General features: G+C 35.3%; 1 protein-coding gene and 1 pseudogene across 1 annotated transcript; one reads left to right on the top strand and one right to left on the bottom strand.

Moving 5' to 3' along the window:
- Positions 1–12,155: 12,155 nt before the first annotated feature.
- Positions 12,156–13,405, bottom strand: LOC139704187 (eukaryotic translation initiation factor 3 subunit E pseudogene; annotated as a pseudogene).
- Positions 13,406–17,584: 4,179 nt separating this feature from the next.
- Positions 17,585–26,865, top strand: LOC139704188 (ankyrin repeat domain-containing protein 26-like). The gene is made up of 2 exons (XM_071607245.1): positions 17,585–17,641; positions 25,996–26,865. Exons 1-2 carry the CDS (start codon positions 17,585–17,587, stop codon positions 26,863–26,865), a joined length of 927 nt encoding a protein of 308 aa, XP_071463346.1.
- The last annotated feature ends 403 nt before the right edge of the window (positions 26,866–27,268 follow it).

A 27,268-nucleotide genomic window follows, 5' to 3' on the forward strand; every position in this document is an offset into this window, starting at 1 on the left:
TTTTAACCTTCACAGATGTGGGAGCAGCTAAAGTGGATTAAAAATGTTTTCAAGGCTGCTGTCTTTGCCTATGAACCTGCTCCATGAAGTTGACCAAGCAAAATGGCCTTAACATTCCTCTCTCTTATGTCAACTTCATACCATTTCCTTCCTGATTATAGGCTCTGTAGTTTTATTTTACCCCATCTGTATTGAGGTATACTAAGCAAGTATATATTTAAATATACTAAAAATATATTTAAGGCGCAGTACTCAATGTCTCAATATCATGTATAATCATGCTATTATTTCTTCTTTCCTCCTCCTCCTCCTCCTCCTCCTCCTCTTCTTCCTCTTCTTCCTCTTTTCCTTCTTCTTCTCCTTCTCCTTCTCCTTCTCCTTCTCCTTCTCCTCCTTCTTCTTCTTCTAGGAAGGAACACCTGCCTACAAAAAAATTTGGTGAGCTTATGTTCCTAAATACTTCCTCTGAAATGTAATTCTTGAAAAAGCCTTTTAGGAGATTTACAAGCCAGTAATGACATTCCCGAGTCACCATTCCTGGGAACCATTTCCTTGAAATGCAATCAAGGAAAATAGTACCTGATACCCATTTCTGTGGGAGGAGAGAAAGTTGACCTGGTAGATAGCTCTTTCAAAACTAGGAGAAAGTTTACTTCGCCAGTGTATAATCCAGTTAAAAAGTACAAATTGCCTAGCATCTCCTCCTTTCTCCAGCTAATTCCTTGAATAATCTTGCCTGTTTAATGCTATCCAGTGTACATGTTACTTTAACAAAGTCCAAATAACAGGTTGAATGTAAGAGAAGATAGATGTGAAGTGGGGGAAACAAATTATGAACTGGGAGCCACAAGCATGAGCACTTTGATGGGACCATGTGGACACATCCTTCACAGCAAAATGAACTGTGACTGGCAAAGTGTTCAAAGAAACTCCCTCATGGCACTGGTTAACTTGAAACATGAAGGAAAACTAGGTCTATGAAATATAGTTTCCCAGTTGACAAACTATCACTTCACCTTGAAAGTCTCATTTATAGTATAACATCTTTCCCTGGACTCACAACATTGTTTTTCATTACTTTAGGATATTACTTATTAATATCTACCATATCTATCTCCATAATTAACAAGTATAGGGAAGTATTGATATCAGTATTTGAGATCAGAAACATAGCATTTAAGAAACATGGGGCATTTTAAAAGATAATTAGTTTTTTTTCTTTAATGAAACCATGGCTTTGGGCATGCTAGGAATGCACTCAATTACTCTGCCAAGTACTTTTCTCTAAATAGCTTGTATTCTGATATGACAGATATTTTATGAAAATCTTTGAAAGTCTAAGAAGTTATATCAAACAAGGCTCATTTTGTAAACAGCAGACTCTTTAGGTTAATTTGTTGAATACCAAAGCTGTTATTTTTTGTATATATGCTAATGAATTTGAAATATAAAAGGTTATTCATGTCTGATAATTCTTTTGCATTTCAGTTCACTTTTCCCCTTTGGATTACCATATATAAATATTTTATGCTTATTAAAATTATTTATTAGATACAGTTCCTATGTCTTCTCAAATGAATGAATCAAGAAACTTTGAGTGGGTCAGACCAGAGGATATATTAAAAGAAGATACACGACTGTCCTCCATGGGTATGGAAGAATGATTATTTTAATAAGTGTATACCAAAGCTGATCATTTTTCAGAACTTTCCTCAATGCAAATGAATTATACTTTCCACTTGACGGTTATCACAACTTTGGACTTACTATATTGTAGGACAAATGGAGGAACAGGGTACATACCTGTAATAAAGTTAATGAAATGATCGTGATAGGCTACATTAAACATGCCTGCTGTTAAATTATTTTCTTTATTTTATATATTTATGTCCCAAAGTTTCTCCTTTGCTCCTCTGATTAGATATCCCCATTCCCTCAATCAATCCGCATCTTTACTTGGTATGTGTGCATTCCCTATTATATTTGTGGTAATTGGAACTGTAATCTCACTTTTGAAAACTTAACTCTATGCTTAATTAAACTAATATTGGATGTTTTTCTTCAGTATATTTGAATCATGTTGCTGTACTCAACAAAAACCAGCAAACACAGAAGTCCAAATGTTAAAATATTATTTATCAAAGCTAACCTATGGAACTCGACTCCATGTCAATTCAGCAGGAAGGTGTGGTTGATTTTGTCATATTCATGTTTTGTGAATTGTGTATCTCTTTTGCTTTTCAGTATTTCAGAATTTCACACATCCTGTTGTGAAGGTAATTATAAACTTCTATGTTTATCTTGAATGATTAACTGTGTATAGTATGAAATGTACAACATGTATTTAATATCTACTTCCCAAACCCATACAGCCTATCTTAGACAGGAGGTATTTTCTTCAAAAGAATACAGTGGGGACAACAGAAGAAAGGATATGCAAATCAGGTAAAAAAAAAAAAAAAATATATATATATATATATATATATATATATATATATATATATATATATATACACATACACACATACATACACATTCCAGTGTCTATATTGGCATACAAGTTTAAAATTATATCTTTAAAGTCATAACAAAATGATTTCTAAAAAAATCTTTATCTCAGACATTTTTAAAATTAAATTTCCCGGAATTCTTATACCTGTTAGGTGAATTATGAGGCTCTATTTTCCTCCAAAATTTTATAAAAACTTATTGCATAGCTGCCAATAATTTCCAAATCTTGGGAGATGAACATAAAAATATGTGTCTGAACCCAGAGATTAAGTATAGTGTGTGAAACAAGACCCAATTAAAATTTAATTTCAATTCTAATACCCACTTTATTGAATAATTACATTGAAACCGTGTTGTACTTTATGCAGCTGTGGATTCTATGTCCTTCATCAGTTGTGATTATCTCTGTATTAAACCATACAAAGTATTATTGTGTATTCTTTATATTATTCATTTTCTATAAAACTATTTTTAGGAAATTACTCTTTTATCATATTTATTGACCCAGAGTTGTGAATTCAAAAATACTTACACAAACTACTTTATATATTCCCTCTTCATGTTTTTCTTTCTTTTTTTTGTTTGCTTTTGTTTTTAATTTACTTTTCAATGGTGGGGACTGAACACAGATACTTTGGCATGCTAAGCAGTGGCTCTGCCACAAAGCTTTTTCTCTTATTCATTGGAAGGTTGGGTAAATCCAAGATTCAGGAAACTGACCCCTAAGCACTAAAATGAGTCCCTTAACATACAAAAATGAGAAATTCAAATATTACATGGTAAACCCAAAGAACATAAACAGTTGGTGTGTTTTATTCTACATGTCATTTGAAACCTTGTGTAATAAGGTAAGTACAGAGCTTTTATTTCAGAGACCCAGCTTTGTCTATTACTTAATGAAACTTCATTCTACACTGGTCCCAGGAAATGATATATCCTCTATTTTTCATGGAACATTTTTTTTCATTCTGGCCTGCTTCCCTCTATTTGGCACTCCTGCCATCTTCTTATTCATTTCTGCGCATGCATATGCTCTCCATACTCATCCTATCTTCAGCATTTGGAGCCATCTAGCTACAATGCAAATATGACTATGAACCTCTTTAGAAGATAAAAGGCCAGCTTTTAAAATTACCCAGAAATCTTTCATGAGTTCAGCCTAACACTTTATCCTTTCCCTTAATTTTACTGTCATCTGGATGGCTCCCCACCAATCCCTATATTTTCAGACAAATACTGACCCATTTAATGCTTCACTCTGTGTCTAGCTACAGCGTTTTAAGCTTTCCCCATTTTCTGCCTCTGACTGGTAACCTCATTCCTTTAGTCTCTGCTGAATCCTAGCTCTAGGAAAGCCACTATTCCTGGCACCTTTTTACTCTATCCTCATAGGTAACATAATAATTCTCGGTTCAAATAAACTGTTGATGCTAAGGTGATGTAAAAGAGGTCTTCTCAAGTTCAGGAGCCAAAGGGCTAGACAGGGGAAGGAGTAATTTACAAGTCAAGTGATAGATATCCAGTTGAACAGTGGCTGAAATGCTGAGATACCTCAAGGGGGTAAAAAAACAGTTTATGACAAGGAGATTGGTAATCATGCAGGACTGAACAGACTGTCTTACAGAAGAACACATTTTTTAGAGTAATGTAGAAAAACATTGCATATGCACGATGTTCATTGATAACAGTAGAGAGAGTCTAAGTCACTGTGGAAATGACTACTGATGAATAGTTGTTTTTAAAAGTTAATGTTATGGGGAAGATAATAGCAAATTATGTGTATCCCCACATTTCTATATTTTTTTAAAAATTTAATTCTGGCAAATTTTCATTCATCTTGAGTGGATATACCATTGAGATATTCTTGTTTCTTAAACCTGGTGATACAAAGTGTCTCCTCAGGTAGACTGTTGAAGTTTTATACCACTAAAAACATTCCCTGAAAAAAATTCTCTACTGGGTACAGTGGATCACCTCTAAACACAGCTATTGGGAGATTGAGACAAGAGCATGGCAAGTCTCAGGCCAAAACAAACACTTTAGAAAGACCCAGTTTCCAAAAATAAACAAATATACAACTCTGGCAGATCTCTTGCCAATGTTGCAATGTTCTAGGGTTAAATCACTGAGTACACACAAGTATACCCCACCAATAAACAGTTAAAGAGGTAATATTGCCTAAAATTCAAGCTTATTATTACTTTTTTTTTGGCAGACTATCATTCTCTCTAAATGTTCTAAGTAGTTTATGTAAATCTACATACATTTTTCCACAGAACCACTTTGGTTCTCATCATCTGAAGAAGAGGAGGAAGGTCTTGATGACACAAAAAATAAGCAGCCACAGGTGTGTTCACTCATATATATTTTTTAAAACTTCTGATTTCTTACTGTATTCCTTATTTTAAGAAAGTCAATATGGGCAAATTTGATTACCTTTCATAACAGTGGTTTGAAATCTAAAGATGATAATTTAATATTCAAACCTAATAGAATTTAACTGGTTATGAATCTGAAAATAGCATTAAAATTCAGGATAACATATAGATAAATATTATCCTTGTGATTTGGGCAGAATTTTTTCTGAATATTTTTTGGGTTTCCATTTTTTTTAACCCCTGAAAATGAAGAAGTTAAAATTAATGGTTTTGCAAATAACCATTTTAATTAATGAACATATATAGTGGTGATGGTCATTGAGTACATTTATGGTAAAGGATGGTCCTTCCCAGTGGCTCAGTTTTAGTTACATATAAACATGGAGAATCACACCCATCTCGGGTGCTCTGTGGGTATCATAGGCAGAGTGAGTGAAAAGACACACATACATGCAGATCCTAATCAGACAGCAATTTCAGACCAGTTTTTCTCATACACTCAAATGTGCATAGCTCACACACCCAGCCCATGGATGGCTGGTGAAATCCTTGAATTCATTTACTATTCTAAAAGCCAAAATTCTAGGTTTCATTTGGTCTGAGTCTCTCTACAGTGACTCTCCAGGTTTTCTTTTTTGCCATAGCTGCTCTTTTTTTATCCGGAATGCACACAGGAGCCAATATGACTCAAGCTCTGAAAAATGGTCAGGAAGTGCTGTACATTTTTGTGCTGTCATTTTTCTTCATTGGTGTACTTTTTAGTTCTCTCTCAGATGAACATATTGTTTACTCTACCCAGATCCTGTGTGTTGCTTTCTAACAGTACAATAGAAACATTTCTTCTCCCTACTTTGTCATTTTATTAAACTGGATTTTCTCTCAGTGAAACACTTACTATAAGCTCCTTAGATCCTGAGAGACTGTGATGGCCAAAATGAGGAAAGTCCAACGAAGTCTTATTCCTGCTCAAAATCACATAATTCCAAATCTCTTATCACACTGAGTCTCATAAGTCTGTTATTTAAAACATGTAATGTAACATAATATTAATTATATTTCTCAAGAATGTTTAATTAAGTATTTAATGCATTCTCATCTTGTGGGGTTGTGATATATGGTTGTTTACACTCTTAGAATACATGCATTTATGCTATTAAATTTTCAGGGAATACCTTTTCTATGATATCCATCCTGCTTTTACCAAATCAGGAGCCATTGGAGGACAAGATTTCAGCTTCATCTGAAGCACAAATTCTAGCTTGCCCTGTGGAAAATATGACTGTACTTATCAACATTTTAGTTAGCTGCTTTCAAGACCAAAATTTGGGTGATGTCTAAAAGAGTGATAGTGAAGTTTTCATGCAGCTCATTGGGGTCCTTTATTTTGCAGGCATTTTCTGAGGGTGGTCCACAGATGTGCATTTCTCACTCATCTGGAGAGAAACATTATATAGCAAAAGAGAAAGCAGATGGACATGTCCATGGTAAGAACTGCATACTCTACACAGTTCTTTGGACAGAATATTGATTTCTAACATTAGTGCTGATTTATTCTAATACTTGGAAAAAATGAACATAGTAAACAGGTAATAATGAAAAAGTGAGAAAGATAATGAGTTGTCTCTCTTAAGACCAAACCCAGCAGCAGGTTATAGCGGGAGTGTCCCTCTTAGTTTCTATACAAGACATGCATAGATCATAGGGGAGTTGGAAATTGTGAAGTAGAGAGGATAATGGTGAATACACATTGGGAAAGGCAGAGAGAGTGAGTGCAGCAAGTAAATGAAGGAAAAAGAAGCCATGAAGGCAGATAAATTTCAGTCATTTACCAGAATAAAAAGACCACATGTTCAAAATGTGGAAAGAAAATGGGAGTTTCCAGTTGTGCAAATGACTCAAGGTGTGAATATTTTTTCTCACCACTCATTTCTGAGTTGTCATTAGAAAGGAATTGACATGTGAAGAACTGATCATGAAGAAAGAAACGTTTTTTTTTTCTTTTTAAGTGAAATGTTCATAAATCCATGTGTCTGGTCATCAATTTATATAAAACAATATTGTAATTAAAACAAATAAAAAATAAAAATACCTATATCATAGACATTCTTGCCACTACCTGGGATGAAGCACAGATGGCAGACACAGCAGTATGGGAAGTGGAAAAATGTGCAAATTGTTATGGACTGATACCTAAATTCATAGGTTTTTAAAATATTCTTTGGATAATTTGGAAAGGAGAAGGGAGAATAGACACTGAGAAAAGCAGAGAGAATACAGTGAGTAAATGAAGGAAAAAGGGCTTCTTCTCATCCTTCAGGTTTGGGAACATCATTGGGTGGAAACCTGGCTCTATTATTGTAAGGCATTTGAAGGCAGGGAAATGAGAAGCAGACTAAGTGCAGACCCAGACTCTCAGACTCTAATAGATCATCTGTGGGGAACCCTATTAGAAATGCATACTCTGACTTACCTGGCCTGCACATCTATGTTTTCTTCCATGTAAGGTGATTCCAATGATCACTATCTGCCAGCCACCATGTAAAGATGTCAGGAAAGGATTTCCTTTTAGCAAAACTAAATGCAGAGCCACTGGAATATCAAATGTAATAAAGTTATTGCATAAATCTTGTTTTTATTCTGATCTTGTCTCTTGGCAAGTGATAAGAACTCAAAGTATAGAATTTATATTTCTTAGGTCTAATACTTAAATTGGGAATTAAGAAAGAGTGGTGGACTGGGGTTGTAGCTCAGTGGTAGAGTGCTTGCCTTGCATGCATGAGGCACTGGGTTCTATGCTCAGCAACACATATAAATAAATAAATAAATAAATAAATAAATAAATAAAATGAAGACATTGTGTCCATCTACAACTAAAAAAAAGAAAAGAAAAGAAAAAGAAAGAGTGGGAATAATTCATAGACAAATGGAAAATATAAAGAATCAAGACCAGAGATCAAGATGTTGCTTTTGAAAAGTTCCTGGGAAGGAGAAATGTGGAAGAAACAAAATAAATTAGCTGGGTAATTTTGGAGGGAATGATGGGGAAAATGACAGCATGCAATTCAGGGGCTATCAGTATATCTATCTTTTACAATATGTGAGAGATTGTAACTTGTCCATCATTTGAATCATGAGGGGCTTGTAAGTTGGGGAAAGATTCCAGCCATGACCATCTTTTCTCCATACCTTTCAGACATACTGTTTCCTGTGGTTTAAATTGAGTCATTCTGAGGAGCAAAATTACATTTCAGAATCATTCGTGGTTTTTAATGACAGCTCTGCTCTTTCTTCTCTTTCCTCTCTTCCTTCCTTCCTTCCTTCTTTCCTTCCTTCCTTCCTTCCTTCTCCCTTTCCTCCCTCCCTGTCTTTTTTCCTTACATAATTACTTTCTGTATTTCTTTCCTATTTGCCTGAAAATAAAATTTTGACCATGGGCATTCTAGAAATTCACTTCATTACTGAGCTACATCCTCATCCTTCAAAAGCTAATCATAATTTTTTGATAGGCCTGGAAACACTGGCAAGTCACACCAAACCAAACTCATTTGTAAACAGAAATCTTTATACAATTTACTCTTTGAATACCCAAAATCTTTGTCATATATGCATGTGTTTTGTGTGTAACAATATATTATTGTTATCAGATAAAGCTGTGCTCTTCCATTTCAACTTTCCCTTTAAATTTTTATGTCTCAAAAGTTTAAACCAATCAAACCTTATTTCTTAGATGTGAAAACTATCTGTTCTCACACAAGGGGATCATGAAAATCTAATCCATTTAAACCAGAGAATACAGGAATAGAGGATGCACAAGAGGAACCAGCATCCCACCTGAATATAAGAAACAAACAATAGGTGTCATAGCTTTCAGTGTCAAAGTATGTATTTCCACTGACTCCTTCAGGTATCTTTGTTGAGAAATGAACCTAACATTTCCCTGGGATCCGAACACAGCTTTGGCCTTACTAAACAATAATGAAAGGACAAATGCAGTAAATATATACATACTTAAAATTATAAAGACTAAATCTTTTCAATAGTATTTCTGTAAGATAGGTTCTATGGCTTGTTTTTATTTTGACTTCACCTTTGCCATTGAATCTCTTAGGAACATTCTTTGCTTCTCCACTAGAAGACTGTTGGATTCTCCATCAATCTGTATCTTTGCATTGGTATATGTTCCCTTCTCTGTTTTATTTATGGTCATTGGACAAATAATCTCAGGTTTGTGAAATGAACAGCATGTTTCGCAAAACCTATTCACAAAATTCCTTTGGCAGATTTTAGTCACATGATTGTTGTCAGCCAAACCAGCCAGCACAGAAACCCAGGAGATACCATAATTTTTAGCACAGCTGAACCATGGACCTCAGCTGTATGTGGAGGCATCTGTAATGTATGAGTTGTTTTGTCCTCTTCAACTTTTCTTGATTATATACCCCTTTTGTTTTTCAGCCTCTAGGGATTCATCTGATTTCAGAAAGGTAATTAAACGTCTATATTTATTCTAAATTATTAACTTTGTAGTCAATGAAAAATACACTCTTTATTTACTATCTTATTTCTAAGTGCACCGATCCCATCACAATAAAAGAGGCCCTTCCACAGAAAGAATTAGGCAAGGTGAAAGAAAAGACAGTCAAATTGGGTAAGTTTTGCATTACAACACTCCAGGGAACACAATGTTAAAACACTTGAAATGCTACCAGTGTTCTCATATGTAAGGTGGTTTCCCCAAAGAGGTGGGAGGATTTTCCTCACAATGTCATCAGTAGTCACAGAAAATGATCTCTCCTCTGTGTTTCTGGGAATATCCCCTAAATTCTGAATTGTTTCCCCTCCATATTACATTCTCCCTATTTCCAGCCTTTGGAGTGAACTAGCTACCATGCAAATGTCACCATAATCATCTCTTTAGAATGTGAAAGGTCAACATTCTGAAATTTCTTAGATTATATTTCCTGACATGAGCCAAGCCTCATTCCATACCTTTATACCTTTCCTCTGCCTCAACTTTCCTCTGGCATTAGGCCTCAACTATCCCTTTATTCTGAGACAAATCCTGACCTATTTCATACTTTTCTCTGTGTGGGCCTACAGCATTTCATGCTCTCACCATCTCCTGCTCTCTGGCTACTCACCTCTCACCTGTGTTTTTGAGGGGTGAGTAGCCAGAAAAAACACCATCCCTAGGGGCACATTTTCTCTGCCTTCTTTTTTTCCTTGTTCTTCATTTTATGATCATTTCTTTAAAAAATGCTTGATATGTACATAAGTAGAATTTTACCAAATAAAAAATGCATTCCTCACTAAGTCTTTGCCAAGTTCATCAGTGGAAAATAGTCTGTGATTAGTCATGGCATTGGCTATTTTAATATGTCAATTGACCACATACATTTGTGCTAGTGAATTTTGTATACTGTACATTGTCAACTCTTCTGTCTGAGAATCTTTTTACTTATCTTTTAAATGCTGTTAATATAATCAGGTCATTCATTTCTCAATTTACATACAGAAATGTCCTCAGCCTGCTGTTTACTTTTCACTATTTTATGATTTAGGTTTTACCCAATGCTTTCCTTTTATGATCTGAAAGGTGTTGAGGATTTTTCCATGGATGTTACTAGTCATCTTTCACAGATGGATAATATGTGAGATTAGGAGAAAATTTTAGCAATGACTCATGTTTGATTAGATCTATCTAACACCAAAATCCACGTTCTTTTCATGCCACATGTTAGTGACATCTGTACCATTGGAGTTCCTGTGTCTCCATGTTTGTCTCATCAGTTTGTGTGACATACCAAAAACACCACAGTCTGAAAAACCTAAAGAACAGAAACTTATTTCACTCAGTACCAGAGACTGGGAGGCTGGAGAACAAGGTGCTGGCTTCTTTGGTCATGGTGAGGGCTATTCCTGGCTTACAGAGGGAGGCTTTCTTCCTGCCTTCTCATATAGCAAAAGAAGAGATAATTTCTTGCCTTTCTCCTCTTAAAAAGTCATTAATCCCACTCATGAGGGTTCCAGTCATAACCAAAGGCCTCACTGCTGAGAATCATCACACTGGGGATTAGGCTTCAACATGTGTCTTTTGAAGATAAAAATATTCAGTTCATATCAGATAGTTAAATAAATCTGAATATCATGCCTATGTTTAAGGGAGGAAGTCATGCTCATGTTTGTCTTCATGTTCACATGAACATATCATGAATATCATTTAATAAAAGTCTTCTAGAGATCCAGGGACCCTGAATTTAAAAAATTCTATTCTGGTATTTCTAGTGGAAGACCCTCATTTACCTGTCTCAAGACTGTAGGACAACTGGAAATTTGATTCTGAATTTTGGGCCAGTTTCCTATAACTTCAGTGTAATAACAGTGTATTTCATATTAAAAGTCTGGCTGATAGTTCCACATGGCAATGATTAATACAAATATGAAGAAGTACTATATTCTAATTACCTATTAGATAAAAATTTTTTCTGATATAGGCTGGTGTTCTACTTTTTTTAAGAGAGAGAGAGAGAGAGAGAGAGAGAGAGAGAGAGAGAGAGAGAGAGAATTTTAATATTATTTTTTAGTTTTCGGCGGACAAGGCATCTTTGTATGTGGTGCGAGGATTGAACCCAGGCCGCACGCACGCCAGGCGAGCACGCTACCGCTTGAGCCACATCCCCAGCCCCTTTTTTATTTTTTTGACACAGGATCTCACTAAGTTGCCAAGGTTGGCCTCAAACTTGTAATACTCCTGCCTCAAACTCCAAAATTTCTGGGATTACAGGTGTGCACCACTGCATACACAGCTCACAGATTCTTACCAAGACTTCCCCTTGGCTGTAATGCATCATGGTGGGAGCATGTTCATGTGTCTGGTTTCTGACTCTCTTTTGTGGGTGGGGATACACTGAATTCAGGGACACTTGACCACTGAGTCACATCCTCAGTCCTATTTTGTATTTTATTTAGAGACAGGGTCTCACTGAGTTGCTCAGCGCCTCAACTTTGCTGAGGCTGGCTTTGAATTTGAGATCCTCCTGTCTCAGCCTCCCACGCCACTAGGATTACAGGCATGTACCATTGCACCCAGTTTGGTATCTGTCCCTCTTCTTCCTCTTCTTCTTCTTCTTTTTTATTTTTAATGGATCGGGGACAATTTTATTCAAATGCTCCGAATTTATACAGAATATGTTAATTGCTTTTAAAATGTAGGTCACCCTTTACATAATGGCTTTATTATTTCATCTTTCTTTTTTCATCTATTCTTTACTGTTTTTTAGTAGACCCAGAATCTAGGGTTGTCCAGTTAGGAGCCTCTGACCTACTATTCTGAATATGTTTCTTTTCAATATTCATGACCAACATATTGCTTCTAAAAGAAAGGCTTTGGGTCTTTTCAATTACTTGCCGATAAAGTGAGACTGCACTGTTACTCATAATCACACAACCTCATTTAGAATAAATCTTGGATCCAGTCTTTCATTTCTAATCAAATTCACAATCCACTTCTCAGCCTCTTCTGGAGTCATTCATGTTCAGTTTAATCTACCAACATATTAATACTGGTACATTGGTGGATATAACCAAAAGTCTCAAATATGGAAGAGATGGGGCATTTTCAATGAAAGTCTCATGGCAAGCCATCAAGTCATCCAATGCACATCCCCTCAGCATCTTCTGAGCCCTATCAAAGTCAAAATTAACATACAGGCATTCAACAAATTCTGTAATTGGGTCTTTGGATGTGTGAGACTCTGACTGCATAACTTTTACTAGATTCTTTATCATTTCCAGCATTGTCAAACATCTTTGTTAATTATGACCGCAGGAGTCATGTGGAAGAAAATATGTGAACACACTGCCTGAGCTGCCTTAAGATACTATGGCTGGTAAAGGAAGAAATCAATCATATTATCACAATTTTTGGAGTGATTAAAGAAAATAAGAGACCGTAAATGAGCCATGGTCACTGCTGAAGAGACCGGAGTGGAGAACTCACAGAATAATTATCTATGTCATTTCTCTTTTAAATATGTAAGTGTCTTTCATGGCTGCATTCCAATTCTGCATTAAGAATTCAGAAGTCACTTTACTCCCAGAGAGAATTCAAAGCATTTCTATCTGTCGTTGGGACCAAAGCTCTAATAAAGTAAAGATATTCTGCTGCTCCTGGGTAATTTCCACATTCATATTGGAATTCTGCATACCAGCGATTGTATCTAAATCTTCCTGCCTAAATCCATGCTTGTCTGGCAGGTAGTCCAATAATATCTGGCTGGGAATGTGGCTCTGTGAATGAGTGCTTGCCAAGCATGCACAGATACCTGGGTTTAATGCCAGTACTGGAAGAAAAAGAAAGAAAGAATAAAGGTTTTATGTACCCATCCATAACAAAGTCTACCTTGTTAGGCCAACTAAGAAGATGTGATTTCCCTTATAATAATTCTTTTTTGTTTTATATCTCCCTATCAAAGAGAAACTCAAGAAGTAGAAAGAAGATGCCCATCCAAAAAGTGTGTGATAGGATTAGTCAATCAGACACTATATCTTGTGAAAGAAAGGGCAAGTCTGTGTTCACAGGGACTCCACTGTAATGACCTTACTGAATCCTAATCACATTACACAGGCACCACCTCTAAATGCCATTGTTGAATTAAATTTCTACTCTCTTAATACCATTGACATATGACTTTGGGTATTGAACACCTGCATGTCCTCTGGGAGACAAACCATAGAACCATGTCAAATTTAGAACAGTTTTCACCCCAAAAACAAACCCTGGCCACCCGCCAATCATCACTTCAAAATCCTACCATCCCTTCAACCCTAGGCAGCCACTAACCTTTCTGCCCTATATATTTGCTTACTTTGAATATTCCATTTAAATGGAATCACATACAGGTGGTCCTTTGTGATATGTGTGGTTTTCTTTATCTTAGCATAAAATTTTGAAGCTTTATAGGCATTATAGCATGTATCACTGGGATGGTCAATTTCATGTGTTAACTTGACTAGGCCACAGTGTACCCAGATTGGAGCAAACATTATTCTAAGTATTTCTTGGAGGATGTTCAGGATGAGATTAGTATTTAAATTGGGGGTTTGGGTCTATAGTTCAGTGGTAGAGTATTTGCCTAGCATGTGAGCATCCCTGGGTTCAATCCCAGCACCATTTAAAAAAAGTGTGTGTGTGTGTGTGTGTGTGTGTGTGTGTGTTTGAACTGACAGACTGAGTGAAGCAAATTGCCCTACATAAGTTGAAGCCCTGACTAGAACAAATGGTTGACCCTCCCCTGAGTAAGAGAAAATTTCTCCTGCCTGGATATGAATGAATAAAGAACATGTGGCACACATAAACAATGGAATACTATGCAACCATAAAAAGAATGAAATCCTGTCATTTACAACATGGATGGAACTGGAGATCATTATGTTAAGTGAAATATGGACAAGAAAGATAAATCCCACCTGATGTACCAAGTGGAATCTGCAAAAGCGATCTCACAGAAGTTGAAAGTAGGACAATGAAAGGCAGGAGAGAGCAGGCAGGAGAGGGATGGGAAAAGGGAAAAGACTGAACAATGAAAACTATGCCTCAGTTAAAAGCAAGAAGTTCCAGTGTGCTGTTGCTCAGTGGGGTCACTATAAATAGCAATAATGTCCTGTATACTTCAGAAAATTATAAGAAAGGATTTTTTAAAGATTTGAAAAGTTTTCACTACATAGAAATGACAAATATTTGAGGAGATGGATATATTTAACCTGATGTCAACATCATCCCATGTATACAGGTGCAGAAACATTCTGTTAACCCACTAATATGTATGCTTGTTCATGTTTTTAATGTGTCAGTTAAGATTTTAATTTAACTTTAAAAATAGGCTTGTGGGTAAAACTCAGTTGTAGCATGTACAATAGCATGTGTGAGGCTCTGGGTTCAATCCCTCACACCAAAAATAAGTAAATAAAATTAAATTTTAAAAATTAAAAAAAATGATAGTAAATGAATGTCAAGCTTTCCTTCCACAAGAAATTTACCATCTTGAATACCCCAACACATCGGAAACATTATCTGTGTAGATGAAATTGAAGGCCCAAATTCCCTGAGTCCACCTGCAGATCAACCCTCATTGCTTAGGGCTCCAGCAAGCATCTCCCTGCCCTAGTCTGTCTCTGGGAAAAAGAGGCTTTCAGGTACTAAGCAGGGGCTTGAGCAGGCAGCACAGGAATTCATTTTCAGAAGCTTCATTCTGGAATGGGTCAGTAATTCCTAACAGGATCTGGAGCTGGAGCTCAGTGGTAGAGTTCATGAGTAATGTTTTCTGCTCCATACCTAGGTGATTTAAATTCTTCAAGGAGTCTCTGTCCTCTTCCAAATGTTGAGTAAGAAATATCAGTTACAGATGAGTCACTTAAGGGGAATTAAAAAAAAAAAAAAAAAGCATCGTCCACCGGTAGGCCAAGGCTTTAGATTTGAAAAAGTACCTCAACAGGTAAAAAACACATGTGCCTGTGGTGACGGAAGTAGACAAAGAAATTCCCATTCTGCCAAGGAATCTGGACACTCACCCTAACAGCCCTTCTCTGTTTCTCAGTCTTTCAAATGTGCCAAAAGATGAAATTGTTTCTTTCATGGTTGGATAAGTTTCAGGTTTGTGTTGCCCTGAAAGAGACACACTCAGAAACAGCACCCAGATCTTAGTGGCAGCACTGCACATATCCCCACCCAAGCCAGACTTTTGGTTAGACGCTTGTGTATCAGGTTGAAGGACGTGGGTGGGATGGGAATTGATGGGAAGGATGCTTAAGATCAAATCCACAACAAAACCAAATCTTCTCTGCCCCCAAACGGCAGCGCTCAGGTTAGGGACCACTGCCCTCGATGCTAGGGAGCCATTGACTATGCACCAGCGGATTGTCTTCCTCCAATCTGCATTTCCAGAAACCTCGCCCTGGCAGGAGCGGACTACTCCGTAAAGAGCCACTTCTTGCCCTTAAGTTTTCCTCAAGGAGGGGCTTCGGAGGGCTGCAGCGAAAGGGGAGAGGTAAAGAGGGAGATGTTCGGGAACCCAGGCCCTCCAACGCTGCTCTCAGCTAGGCAGGACCACTTGCAATTTTCATTGCACGGCTGTTGAAAACCACTGCTTCAAACAGATAGTGGAGAGTGAAGAGGAGTTCTGATGATGGAGGCGATGGAGCCTGAGGGTTTGGGGAAGGCCTCTGAGGACACTGAGGAGCAGCCAAAAGGGAAGAAGATTTAAAACACTCAAGTCACCAACAGGCAGCAAGGAGTGAGTGGACCCTCTCCTGCTCCCAGGGGCCCAACAACACACTTGGGCTTCCTCGAATAGATCGTATTCAGGACGCTTTCTCCCTGCGCAACGCCCGGACGGGCCCCAAGCCTTCCGGTTTCCCTCTCTGCCTTCTTAGGTCATTTTCTCTGACACTTCAGCTGGTCACATTAGCTTCCAAACACATAGATTCCCCTTTGCCCTTTTCACTGGAGTCACACGGGTATAGTCTAGCCTGCACCAGTTTTTTTTTTTTTTTTTTTACCTTCCATCAGGCACAACCAAGGTCCCTTGATAGGCACTTCCAGGATCCTCGTGTGTGTGTGTGTGTGTGTGTGTGTGTGTGTGTGTGTGTGTGTGTTGTTGTTGTTTAGAGGAACTGAATCAAAGAAACCACTGTTGCACTCTTTCTGAGGATGGCTATGGCTTTAGAACTCTCATCACCAGTTGAGAGAAGAGCATGCTTTTTAAGCACCAGTGCATAGTGCACCTTTTGGTCATATCAGTTTAAGCAATATTTTTGATCTCAGGTTTCTCCTTAGCAGGGCACATCATGGTACAACTTAGAATGCAACTTCCTCTTCTCTCTCCCCATTTGTCTGAGGCAGATCTGCACTGATATTTGCATGCAGGTTGTAGGCTTTTTTTGTTTATGTTACACAGATTACTGAATCTCTGGACCTTTTCAGTGTTCAGAAATTTTAGGGATTTGAATAAAATCCCTCTTTCACTCACTTTGCTGAGAAGCTCTTCACCAACTCTTTGGTCTCCATGCAATAGTGCAGCTTAGAATACAGCTTACTCTATACCAACATTTTCCCAGAATCAGCCCTTCTTTCCATGTGTATTTTCAAGCTTGTTTCTGAGCAAATTTCATTGATCTTGAGTAGACAAATCTTGGCAATATGGTTTGCACTGAACCTTGTATCCTGTCATGTCTCTATAAGATGTGTGCTGAGGATTTGGATCAAGAAAAAATATTCCCAGAGAACTCAATGTTTGTTGGGTGAAAATGGGCACATCTTTATTCACAACTACTTGGAAGTCCAAGCCTTGAAGGATGGCTGTATTCAGTCCACTCAGAGGACTCCAGTTGCCAATTAAAGTGGCCATGGGATAGAACTAAATGGTAGAGTATTTGACAAGAATCCATAAGTTTGTGGGTCCACTCCCAAGGTGTATACAAAAAGAAAGAAAAAGAAAAAAAAAAGAAAAACTGTGGAAAGTTGAAACTAGTAATTATTCACCAAATATTAAACTTAATTGGAAATCATATTTGGGAATATTAAGTTGTTTTGGTGTTACAATTACCCTTTTCTATTTGGATTGATGTTCACTCTTTCTAATGCAGTTCTAAGGAATGTGAGTAAATGTATTCATTTATCAGCAGAGACCCATTTTGACATGACTTCAGAGGAAGAGCACAAAAGTTTTGATGACGCTCAATGTATCCAGTCTCAGGTATGTCAACATATAAAGCATTTCTTCCTGTTTCCTCTTGTTTTTTCTTCTTGAAGAAAGTAAAGGAGGCCAAATGAAAATACCTTTTAAATAGTCTTTTGGAATCCAGGCATTATATATTACTAATTACATCTAAAACCACTCTGAACTGGTTAGAATCTGAAAATAGTATTAGTAGTCTTGTCAACTTATAGCTAAATTTATTATTTAATGGAGGCAAAACAATTCTAAATGTTGCTTGTGCTTTCACTTGCATAAACATTTTGAAAAATAAAAAGTTGAGACTAAATTTCAGAGTGACGAATAACCACCTGGGTTATGAATGGTAATGGTCACTGACTGCATTCATGTGAAAGGGTGATGTTGTCAAAGGCTCAAAATTCTAGTGAAAATCAGTAGTTATTTGCTACAAGTTGAAAATACATATATACATATATATATATTAACTTTACATCCTGGTTAATGTTTATTTGTTATTTTTTGTTTATTTTTTATTGATTTTTCAAAAAAATAAATGACAGCAGAATGCATTATAATTCTTATTACACATATATAGCACATTTTTTTTATATCTCTGGTTGTGTATAAAGTATGTTGACCCAATTTCTGTCTTCTTACATGTATTAAACAATTTTTTCTGTGGTGACCTTTTCATTTTGTTTCTCATCCTTGCAGAAAATTCAGTCAATATGTTGAATAATTTTATCAAAATGTCTTAGTATATTAAAAAAATGTATTTGTGTGCATTAATGGGGAATGATGGAATTTAGAGATGCTGTCTAATCTTTTTTCTCACATTGCCAACATTCCTGGTGTGAGATTTAGCACACATCTAGATTTATTTTATTTGGCTGGCATATGTAGGTCCTTGGGTTTACAGCTTTCCCTTTGGGGTGTATCCTGGGCAGGGGCCATATCTCAGTGTCAAATCCCCAACTGATCACCTAAGTCTCATATTTTCAAACAAAAACTTTGTTAGTTCATTGTTTAAAAAGTGGAATCCTATTTAATATGAAACATAATCCTCAAAATTCTTTAAAATAAGACTTGAAAGCCTTCTCACATTTGATGATGAATGCAAAGTCAGATGAGTTACAATGAATATCATTCCTCCCATCCTTTGGGGTGTATACACCTTTGTTAGCATGTTGTCAAGGAATGCCTTTTTTATGACATCCACCCTGCTTTTACCAAATCAGGAGCCATTGGAAGATAAGTGTTCAGCTTCATCTGGAGCACAATGCTAAGACACCCTATGGAAAGTATGACTGCTCAGTCTGTAGCTATCTACATGTTAGTTAGCTGCTTTCAAGACCAAAATTTGGGTGATGTCTAAAAGAGTGATAGTGAAGTCTTCATGCAGCTCATTGGGGTCCTTTATTTTGCAGGTATTTTTTGAGGATCATCCACAGATGTGTGTATCTCACTCATCTGGAGAGAGACATCATAAAGCAAAAGAGAAAGAAGATGGATATGTCCATGGAAAGAAAAACATATTCTACACAGTTCCTTTGATAGAATATTGATTTATAACATGAGTGCTGATATATTCTAGTACTGGGAGAAATGAACCTAGTAAACAGGGAATAAAGAAAAAGCAAGAAAGATAAAGAGTTGTCTCTCTCAAGACCAAAGTCCAGCAGCAGGTTATAGTGGGAGTGTCCCTCTTAGTTTCTGTACAAGTATAGACCACAGGGAAATTGGAAAACTTGAATTTTTATGTTGGAAAGAATAATGTTCTTCACATTCTACCTGCTTTCTGTTCATTTCTCAGTGTATTTTCATTTTCCTCAGGGAATCTTTTCTATAGATCAGATTTATGTATTAGATCACAAACCTCTTTTCTAATATCATCTGTCTAAAATTATAATGATCATTTTTGTGTATGTCTGTCTTCTCCATTAGACTTTAAGCTAAAGAAAAATAGGGGTCTAATCTCATCTGCTATATCTTCAGAGTTCAGCATATTGTGTTACGTGTTTTATGCACTCATTGCTTTAGTGTATAAATAATGCATGTGAAATATACAGCATTCATATATGTAAATTAGTCACATATTTTATTTCTATCTTCTTTTTTTCTGACAGATTCTGTTAGCCTGTTGAAAACCCAGAAAGCAGTTCTATCACTTCAAAGAATAATAAAAAGCAAACAAAGTCACTGCACACAGTGTTCACTACATGTTAAAAAAATGCACAACTGGAAAATGAGATTCATGAGCTAAAAAAGAGGGTATCCGAGTTTAAGCAAGAAAACATAGAATTGAAACAACAACTCCACAATTTGAGGTATTATATCCTACATTGAAAGAAGGAGTGGAATCTTTTCCTTTAATCCAGTAAAATAAGAAGGACAAAATTTTTTTAACTACTGCCTCATCTGTTAGCACTTTGCAAGGGAGAAAACGTGAATAAATTATAAAATTCTTACAAATATGATAGCATATTATTAAATGTGATTACTTCTAAAAATAAGTTCATATTTTTCCCCATCACAATTTTAATGGCTCTATGGAAGCCCATCTGCTAGTAATCTATTTATTTAACAAACATAATTTGGGATTGTTATTTGTTTATATTTTTATCTTTTTATTACAATTAATATTTCAAGAAATATCATTTATAAAAAAAAATCATTTCCTACTCACATACCATGGCATGTGCCTATAATTCCAGCAGCTTGGGAGACAAAGATAGGAGGATCAAAACTTCAAAATAATCCTCATCAACATAACAGCAATGTCCTAAGCAAATTAATGAGACCTTGTCTCACCCCCCCCCCCCCGCAAAAAAAAATGAAAAAGACCTTGGGATCTAGCTAAGGGATTTAGCTTCTGTGGGTTCAATCCCTGGTACCAAAGTTGGGGATGAGAAGAAAAGAAAAAAAAAAAACTTTCTATATTTCTGTTTACTTTTGAAAAAAATTTCAATATAGAGTTATTTGGTTAAAGTGGGAAACTTTAAAAAGATTACAGAATTTTTAAATTTCTCTCAAGAAAGTTTATATTCCACCAATGAGGCATTTTTCACTGCCCTGAAACATGTTATTATACATTTATAGTTTTTAGGCTGATTTTGGGGCTTAAACTAAGGGTTTTGTGTTACTAGTGTGATGTGCTAGTGCTGAGCTAGACCCTTGGCTACACTTCTAACATTAACATTCATTAAAAAATGAAATGAAAACAGATTATTTTTTTATTCAAATCCATTCTCATTCATAAATTTGTTCATATTTCTTTATTGAAAGGACTTATACTTTTTATGTTTTTTAGGTATACATGACAGTAGACTATATGTTGACATAAATTTATTTTTGTTATGTCTTATATTCCATTGTGTGTGTGCACACACACACATATCATATTTTTTTATCCATTCATCTGTTGAAGAACATTACTCTTCATTATTGGATTAAATATTAGGTCCCATCTTGTTCAAAAATGGATTTTGAGTTTTTTGTAAAATACATAATGATCAAAAAGGTAAGTTGAGAGTGTTACCATAAAAGAAACATAAAAAGTATAATAACAGGTATTAGATTATTTATCCCAGTTCGAGGTCATAGTAATACAGAAGATACATATGTTTTATATCTTTATTGCATTTATATGTGGTACAAGAATCGAACCTAGCACCTTACCCTTGTTAGGCAAACACTCTACCACTGTGCTACAACCCCAGCTCCAAAAGACTCATATTGAAAAAAGAATGTCTGAATATGCTGTTACACTGTAAGCCAATTATAGGTATACCTGACATATTTTATGAAGATAAATGATATTACTACTGAATTCATAAGTTTGTATATAAACAATGTCTTTAAAACTTATTTGACATGAAATTATCTTTTTAACTGCGGAGGATCTATGATTGTGCAAAAAAAATTACCTTTAACTTGTCAATTTACCAAATCATTTCTAAATTCCTTTTCTGTGGTATCTAAAAGATTTGCTAGTAACAGAAACTTATCAAATAACAAAACAATCTTTTATTATTGACTTTCAATTATGTATGTTTTACACAAGATTAAAGGAGAAATTTAAAATGTTAAACTAGAAAAGCTTCAGAGAACATAGAATTTTTATTAAGATACTAAATCAGCATACAAAGAGCCAGAACATAAAAAGACATTTTTGGTTTTTGGCAAAAATCAATTAAAAGGCATCCATATTAACTTCAGATATACCTTAAAAGAAGATGAGGTGAAGAGAAAAAATGATGATATGTTACATGAAAAAAATAAGAACCCATTAAAAGAAAAAGAAACAGAATACAACAAAGAGGATCAAGTGAGAAAGCAAGCTGAAATCTCTGTACAATAGATACAGAATTGGAGACTGCAAAAAATCATTTTAATCAGGTAAATGAACATTCAGTAAAATTTAAAATTTTTACTGTATTTCATTTGAATTATTTATAAAAATCCCTTTAACTTATTGTATGTGGCCATGTTTCACTTAATGATGGCAATGTGGTCTGAGGAATGTGCTGTTTGGCAATTTCACCAACATGCAGTCATCATGTGTGTGTACTTCCACACACTTCAGACATCTCCCACAATGCCAGGAATCACAGACTTATAGAACCTCCTTTTATATGCAGTCTGCTGTTTACCAAAGCATGGGTATGTGGGGTGTGAACTATTATTTTGATTTAAAACACAATGTTCATTATTTGGCAATAAAAAAAATTTAAAAAAAGATCTGACAAACCAGAAAAAAACACACAATGTTATCTGACTCTAAAATTAAATAATGATATTTATGACAAAACTAGTTACAGCAAAACTTAGCATCTGATAGTTGTTCAGCATTTGTTTTCTGAATGAAGAAGTTTAGTTTAATCACTGACATAAATACAAATTTGGGTGTTTTATGTTAAAATACAAACTAAATAGCTATGCAACTCTTTAAAACATTTTTTTAAAGTGTTTCACAATTACATTTCTGTCTGCATTTAAGAAATGTTTTCACTCACCCAAATTTATCTGTCATTTGTGCAATTGAAATGTAAGACATTTACTCATAAAGAATAAATCTACCTTTTGGAATTATTTTTTAATCTTGAAGGTCCCACTCTTAAATTAAACATTTAGACTTCTGTCACCTGCTGATATACAGCCAAAACCTTGCTGAAATAAATTTGTAGATTTTAGCAGAACAAAATGAAACCTACAGACAATTTCCATGAGAACATAATGCCAGAATTTACAATATGAAATTTCAGTAACATATCTTTGCAAACAAAAAGAGATAGACATGTGCAGAAAGGAAATGTTTCCTGAATTATTTTCTTCTGTTTTCAAATGAGTGAGTGTATGTGTGTGTGTGTGTGTGTGTGTGTGTGTGTGTGTAACATGGTTAAACAGTAAATCTATTAATCATGGGAAAGTATAGAGGGTTTTAAATCCATATATTTATAACCATAATGTACATATTTTGTAGGTGAGAGGTGCAATTTTTGTCCCATTGAATTAAATAATGTTCTTAATTCAACTGTATTTCTCCGCAGCAGTCCCATGACGACTTTCAGAGTAGCCTTATAAAGAGAAAAGACTTTTATTATTTTCCAGAGGAATAGATGATTCTTCTATGATCTCAAAACCCTTGTTTCTAATAGTAGATTTTCTAGTTTGGGGAAGTTACTTTGCTCTCTTGTTGTATTAATGTGCATTACTACTCCCACTGTTAAGTAAGGAGGAAAAATGGGGCCAGCAAATACTCTGGTTTTGTAAATCATTTTCTCACTTTTGAGAAGAGAAATAAACACTTTGCTCCAAGTAATCTCCTACTTCAGCACAAAACACCTTTGGAAAAAATGGCATACCATAATATGTTCTTGGAAATAAATTACTGGTAAGTATTTGTTCCTAATACATAAGATCTGTTTATTTCCTTTATTTTATATTGACTCATGTTTCAATCTTCACTGAGATGAAACAAATGCTACTTAGTAGAAATCTCAGGATTTTCTGAGTAGAGCCTTACACATTTTGCCTTATTTGTCATTTGTATTTTGAAACACAGGCCTTCTTTGGTGTTTATCCATTCATAGGACAGAAGTAACTGGCTTTGTGGATGAGCACTAGAAGCAGAGGCAAAAGACTTGGAGAAAAATCATGCAATTTGCCTATGTTTTTAGCCTTGTGCTCCTTTTCAGAATTGTGATACATTGTTCATTGATATAGATCATGTGTTTAATGCTGTTCCTACATTTATCATTTATCAATAGATGCAATTCTCATTCCCAGCTACAAAATGTTAGAAAACAAAATATGCTAGGAATATTTTTAGGAAAAGACCTTGGAGAACTTTTGTATGTCTCAGTAGATGTAGAGCTAAGGCTCTTACTATGGTCTGGTTGAATACATGAGGTGTCAGATTGCAAACTTATTCTTCTTAAAGTTAAATGTTATTTTATTTGCCACTGAAGCCATCCCAACAGATAGGTACATAATAAAATATTTGGAATTTTTAACTGGTTAAAGGGTAGATCATATGATCCTAAAAGTGGATCAACATGAGAAATAGTGAATTCTAATTTTTATTTATTGTTTTGGGTATACATTACAATAGAGTTCTTTTGGTGTATTACACATACATAGCATATAACTTCTTCTATGTAGAGTTTTTCCGGTCATGTACTCATATGTGAACATAGGAATGTAATGTCAGATTCATTCTACTATATTCCCCTCCCCTCTCAGCCCTTTATTCACTTTTGTCTAACCAACAAACTTCTATTCTTTTATCCTCCACCCTTATGTGTGTAAGCAGCTACATGTTAAGGAGAATATTCAGACTTTGGATTTGGAGGACTGGATTATTTCACTTGGCATGACAGTGTCCAGTTCCATTTATTTGCCAGCAAATGCCATAATTTCATTCTTCATAGCTGAATCCATTGTGTATATATGACACATTGTCTTTATCCTTCCATGTGTTGAAAGGCACCTAGGTTGGTTCCACAGCTTAACTTTTGTGAAGATCTGCTATAAATATTTATGTGGCTGTGTCACTATAGTATCATTGGAGTATACACTGAGGAGAAGAATAACTGGGTCAAATGGTCATTTCTTTCCAGGTTTTGTGAGAAATCTATATACAGCTTTCCTGAAAAATTGCTTGGTGCAATGTATGAGTGAATCTTTTCCCCACATTCTCACCAACATTTATTGTTACTTGCATTCTTTATATCTCAGTGTAGTTTTAATTTTCATTTTTCTAATCACTAAAGATGTTGAACATTTTTTTCATATACTTGTTAACTGTTTGTACATATTTTTCTTTGAAGTGTTTGCTCAGTTTTTTGTTCATTTATTGATTGGGTTATTTTTTGTTTGTGAGTTATTTTTTGAGTTGTTTATATATTCTGGAGATTAATGCTCTATCTGACATGTCAGTGACAAAGATTTTCTCCCATTCTATATGCTATCTACTCACATTCTTGATGGTTTCCTTTGCTGTAAAGATACCACCCCATTTATTGATTCTTTATTTTGCTTCTTGTGCTTTAAGTGTCTTTTTGAGGAATTCAGTTCCTACAATGACAAGATGGAGTGCTGGGCCTGTCTAGTCTTGTAATAGGTCTAGGGTCTTTTATCTATTATCTAGGTCCTTGATCCACTTTGTTTTTGAGAAATAGGGGTTAAATTTATCCTACGACATATGAGTTTTCAGTTTTCCCAGCACAATTGGTTGAGGAACATATCCTTTCCCCAATGCATGTTTTATAGTGTGTTTGTCTAGTATTAGATAACTATATGTGTGGGGTTTTCTCTGTCACTTCTCTTCTGCAAAGTTATTTTTTTTACATTGGCAAACTAACTAATCACTTAATCTATTCTTTCATTCTGGTATAATGCAGATTTTTTCAATCTTTATTTTTTTTTCTTTTTTTATAATCAGGAATTGAACCAGGGTGCTCAACCACTGAGATGCATCCCAGTTATTTATTTATTTATTTATTTATTTATTTATTTATTTATTTATTTATGAATGAGTCAGGGTCTCACTGAATTGCTGAAGACTGGCTTTGAACCTGTGATCCTCCTGCCTCTGTATCCTGAGACACTGGTATTACAAGCATAAGCCCCTGAACCTGGCAGTTATTACATTCTTTAAGTTGTAATTTTCTTTTACTCTCATAGATCCATCTTCTTGAATTAACTTTTGAACTCCTGGGAATTTATATTTTTATAAGCTCAGAAGTTTACATTTAATTTTTCTTCTGTGGGTACCTATTTATTGAAACCCTTTCACCATATAAATATACAGGTTTTTCTTTAATTTCAGTGAAAATTATGAAACATCATTTTATTGAGTGCTAACTAAATGTATCCTTGGTTTTATTTAGGTTTCTCCTAGTGACGGGACAGAGAACAAGCTATTGCATAAATATCACAAGAAGAAGGATGAGGTCTCTATGAAAAGACTGGGAATAGACATAGTAAAATATCAGAACCAGGAAAAGAAGTGCTTTGAGAATACTGAAATTTTAAGAGAAAAGAATACCAGCCTTCCATGGACACAAAAATTGAATGAGGAAACACTTATGGAAATATTTCAGGACAATGAACAGTTGGGTATTTGGAAAGTTGAGAGTACATTGCAAAATTTCACACCTGAGAGTGAAAAACAAAGCACAGAAAGAACAGAAACAGATGTCAAATCTCACCCTGCCAGATCTGGTCCTGCTCCACCCCATCATGGTGAAAGTCCAACACCAAAAAGAAATCTAGAACTTGCTTTCCAGAGAGGCAGAGATAAAGACTTTAGTTCACAGGAAAAAAAGAATATTGATGTATCTAACCTAAACGGTAGTAGTCAGATTTCTTCCCAACAGGTTCCAAAGTCTAAAGTAAAAACAAGTGACCTAGAAAACGAGCTGCATCAGACAAGAGTAATGACTTTGGCTACAGATCAAGTAAACAGACACCTAAAACAAAGACAGTGCCAACTGAAGGAGATGGAACACAGGTATCAAAATGAAGAAAGAAAAAGGAATGAACACCTCAGAAAGCAGGAAGCTTCTAAAGAGAAGGTATCTAAACTACAAAGAGAAACTACATTGCGTGAAGACCAATTGCATGACTATCAGAACAAAGGTGAAAATAAAATAGATGGAATTATTAATGTCCAAACCCAATTTTATGATGTTATAAAAAACTTCAAGCTCAGAATGACAGATATCATCTCATGCTGGAAAACAAATATTTGTAATTAATCAATGAAACTAATCATTTAAAAGAACAACTGGATCAATATGGAAAGGATAAAGCAGAAGAAGTAAGTATCAAGCAAGATATCTTTATAAAGAGTCTTCAAAGGAATACTCAAAGTGATATCTGCTTATGGCTAAATGTTGAATCTTGATGAATATAAAAATGTAGATATTGTGAATGTGTTTCTGTATCAACACAGAACTACAACCTGTTGTCCAGCAAAAATAACTTAGACCTCATTTGCAGCACAACCAGTCTGTGTTTGAAGTGCTGAGTATTCCAATTTCCCTGCTCTGATTCTTACACACTGTGTACATATTTTAAAATAACTATAGGTACCCATGTGTCAACTAAACACAAAAGACTTAGTTAAAATGAATTTTAATATTTAAAAAGGAGAAAATT

Source organism: Marmota flaviventris, unplaced genomic scaffold (genome assembly GCF_047511675.1).
Source record: "Marmota flaviventris isolate mMarFla1 unplaced genomic scaffold, mMarFla1.hap1 Scaffold_44, whole genome shotgun sequence".
Lineage (NCBI taxonomy): Eukaryota > Metazoa > Chordata > Mammalia > Rodentia > Sciuridae > Marmota > Marmota flaviventris.

What these genes read in the sequence shown, in the direction of transcription:
- LOC139704188 (XM_071607245.1), top strand. Translation starts at nt 17,585, where the DNA reads ATGACTTCAGAGGAAGAGCACAAAAGTTTTGATGACGCTCAATGTATC. An exon ending in CTCAATGTATCCAGTCTCAG is followed by an intron (nt 17,642 to 25,995) that starts GTATGTCAACAT and finishes GGTTTTATTTAG; the next exon opens with GTTTCTCCTAGTGACGGGAC.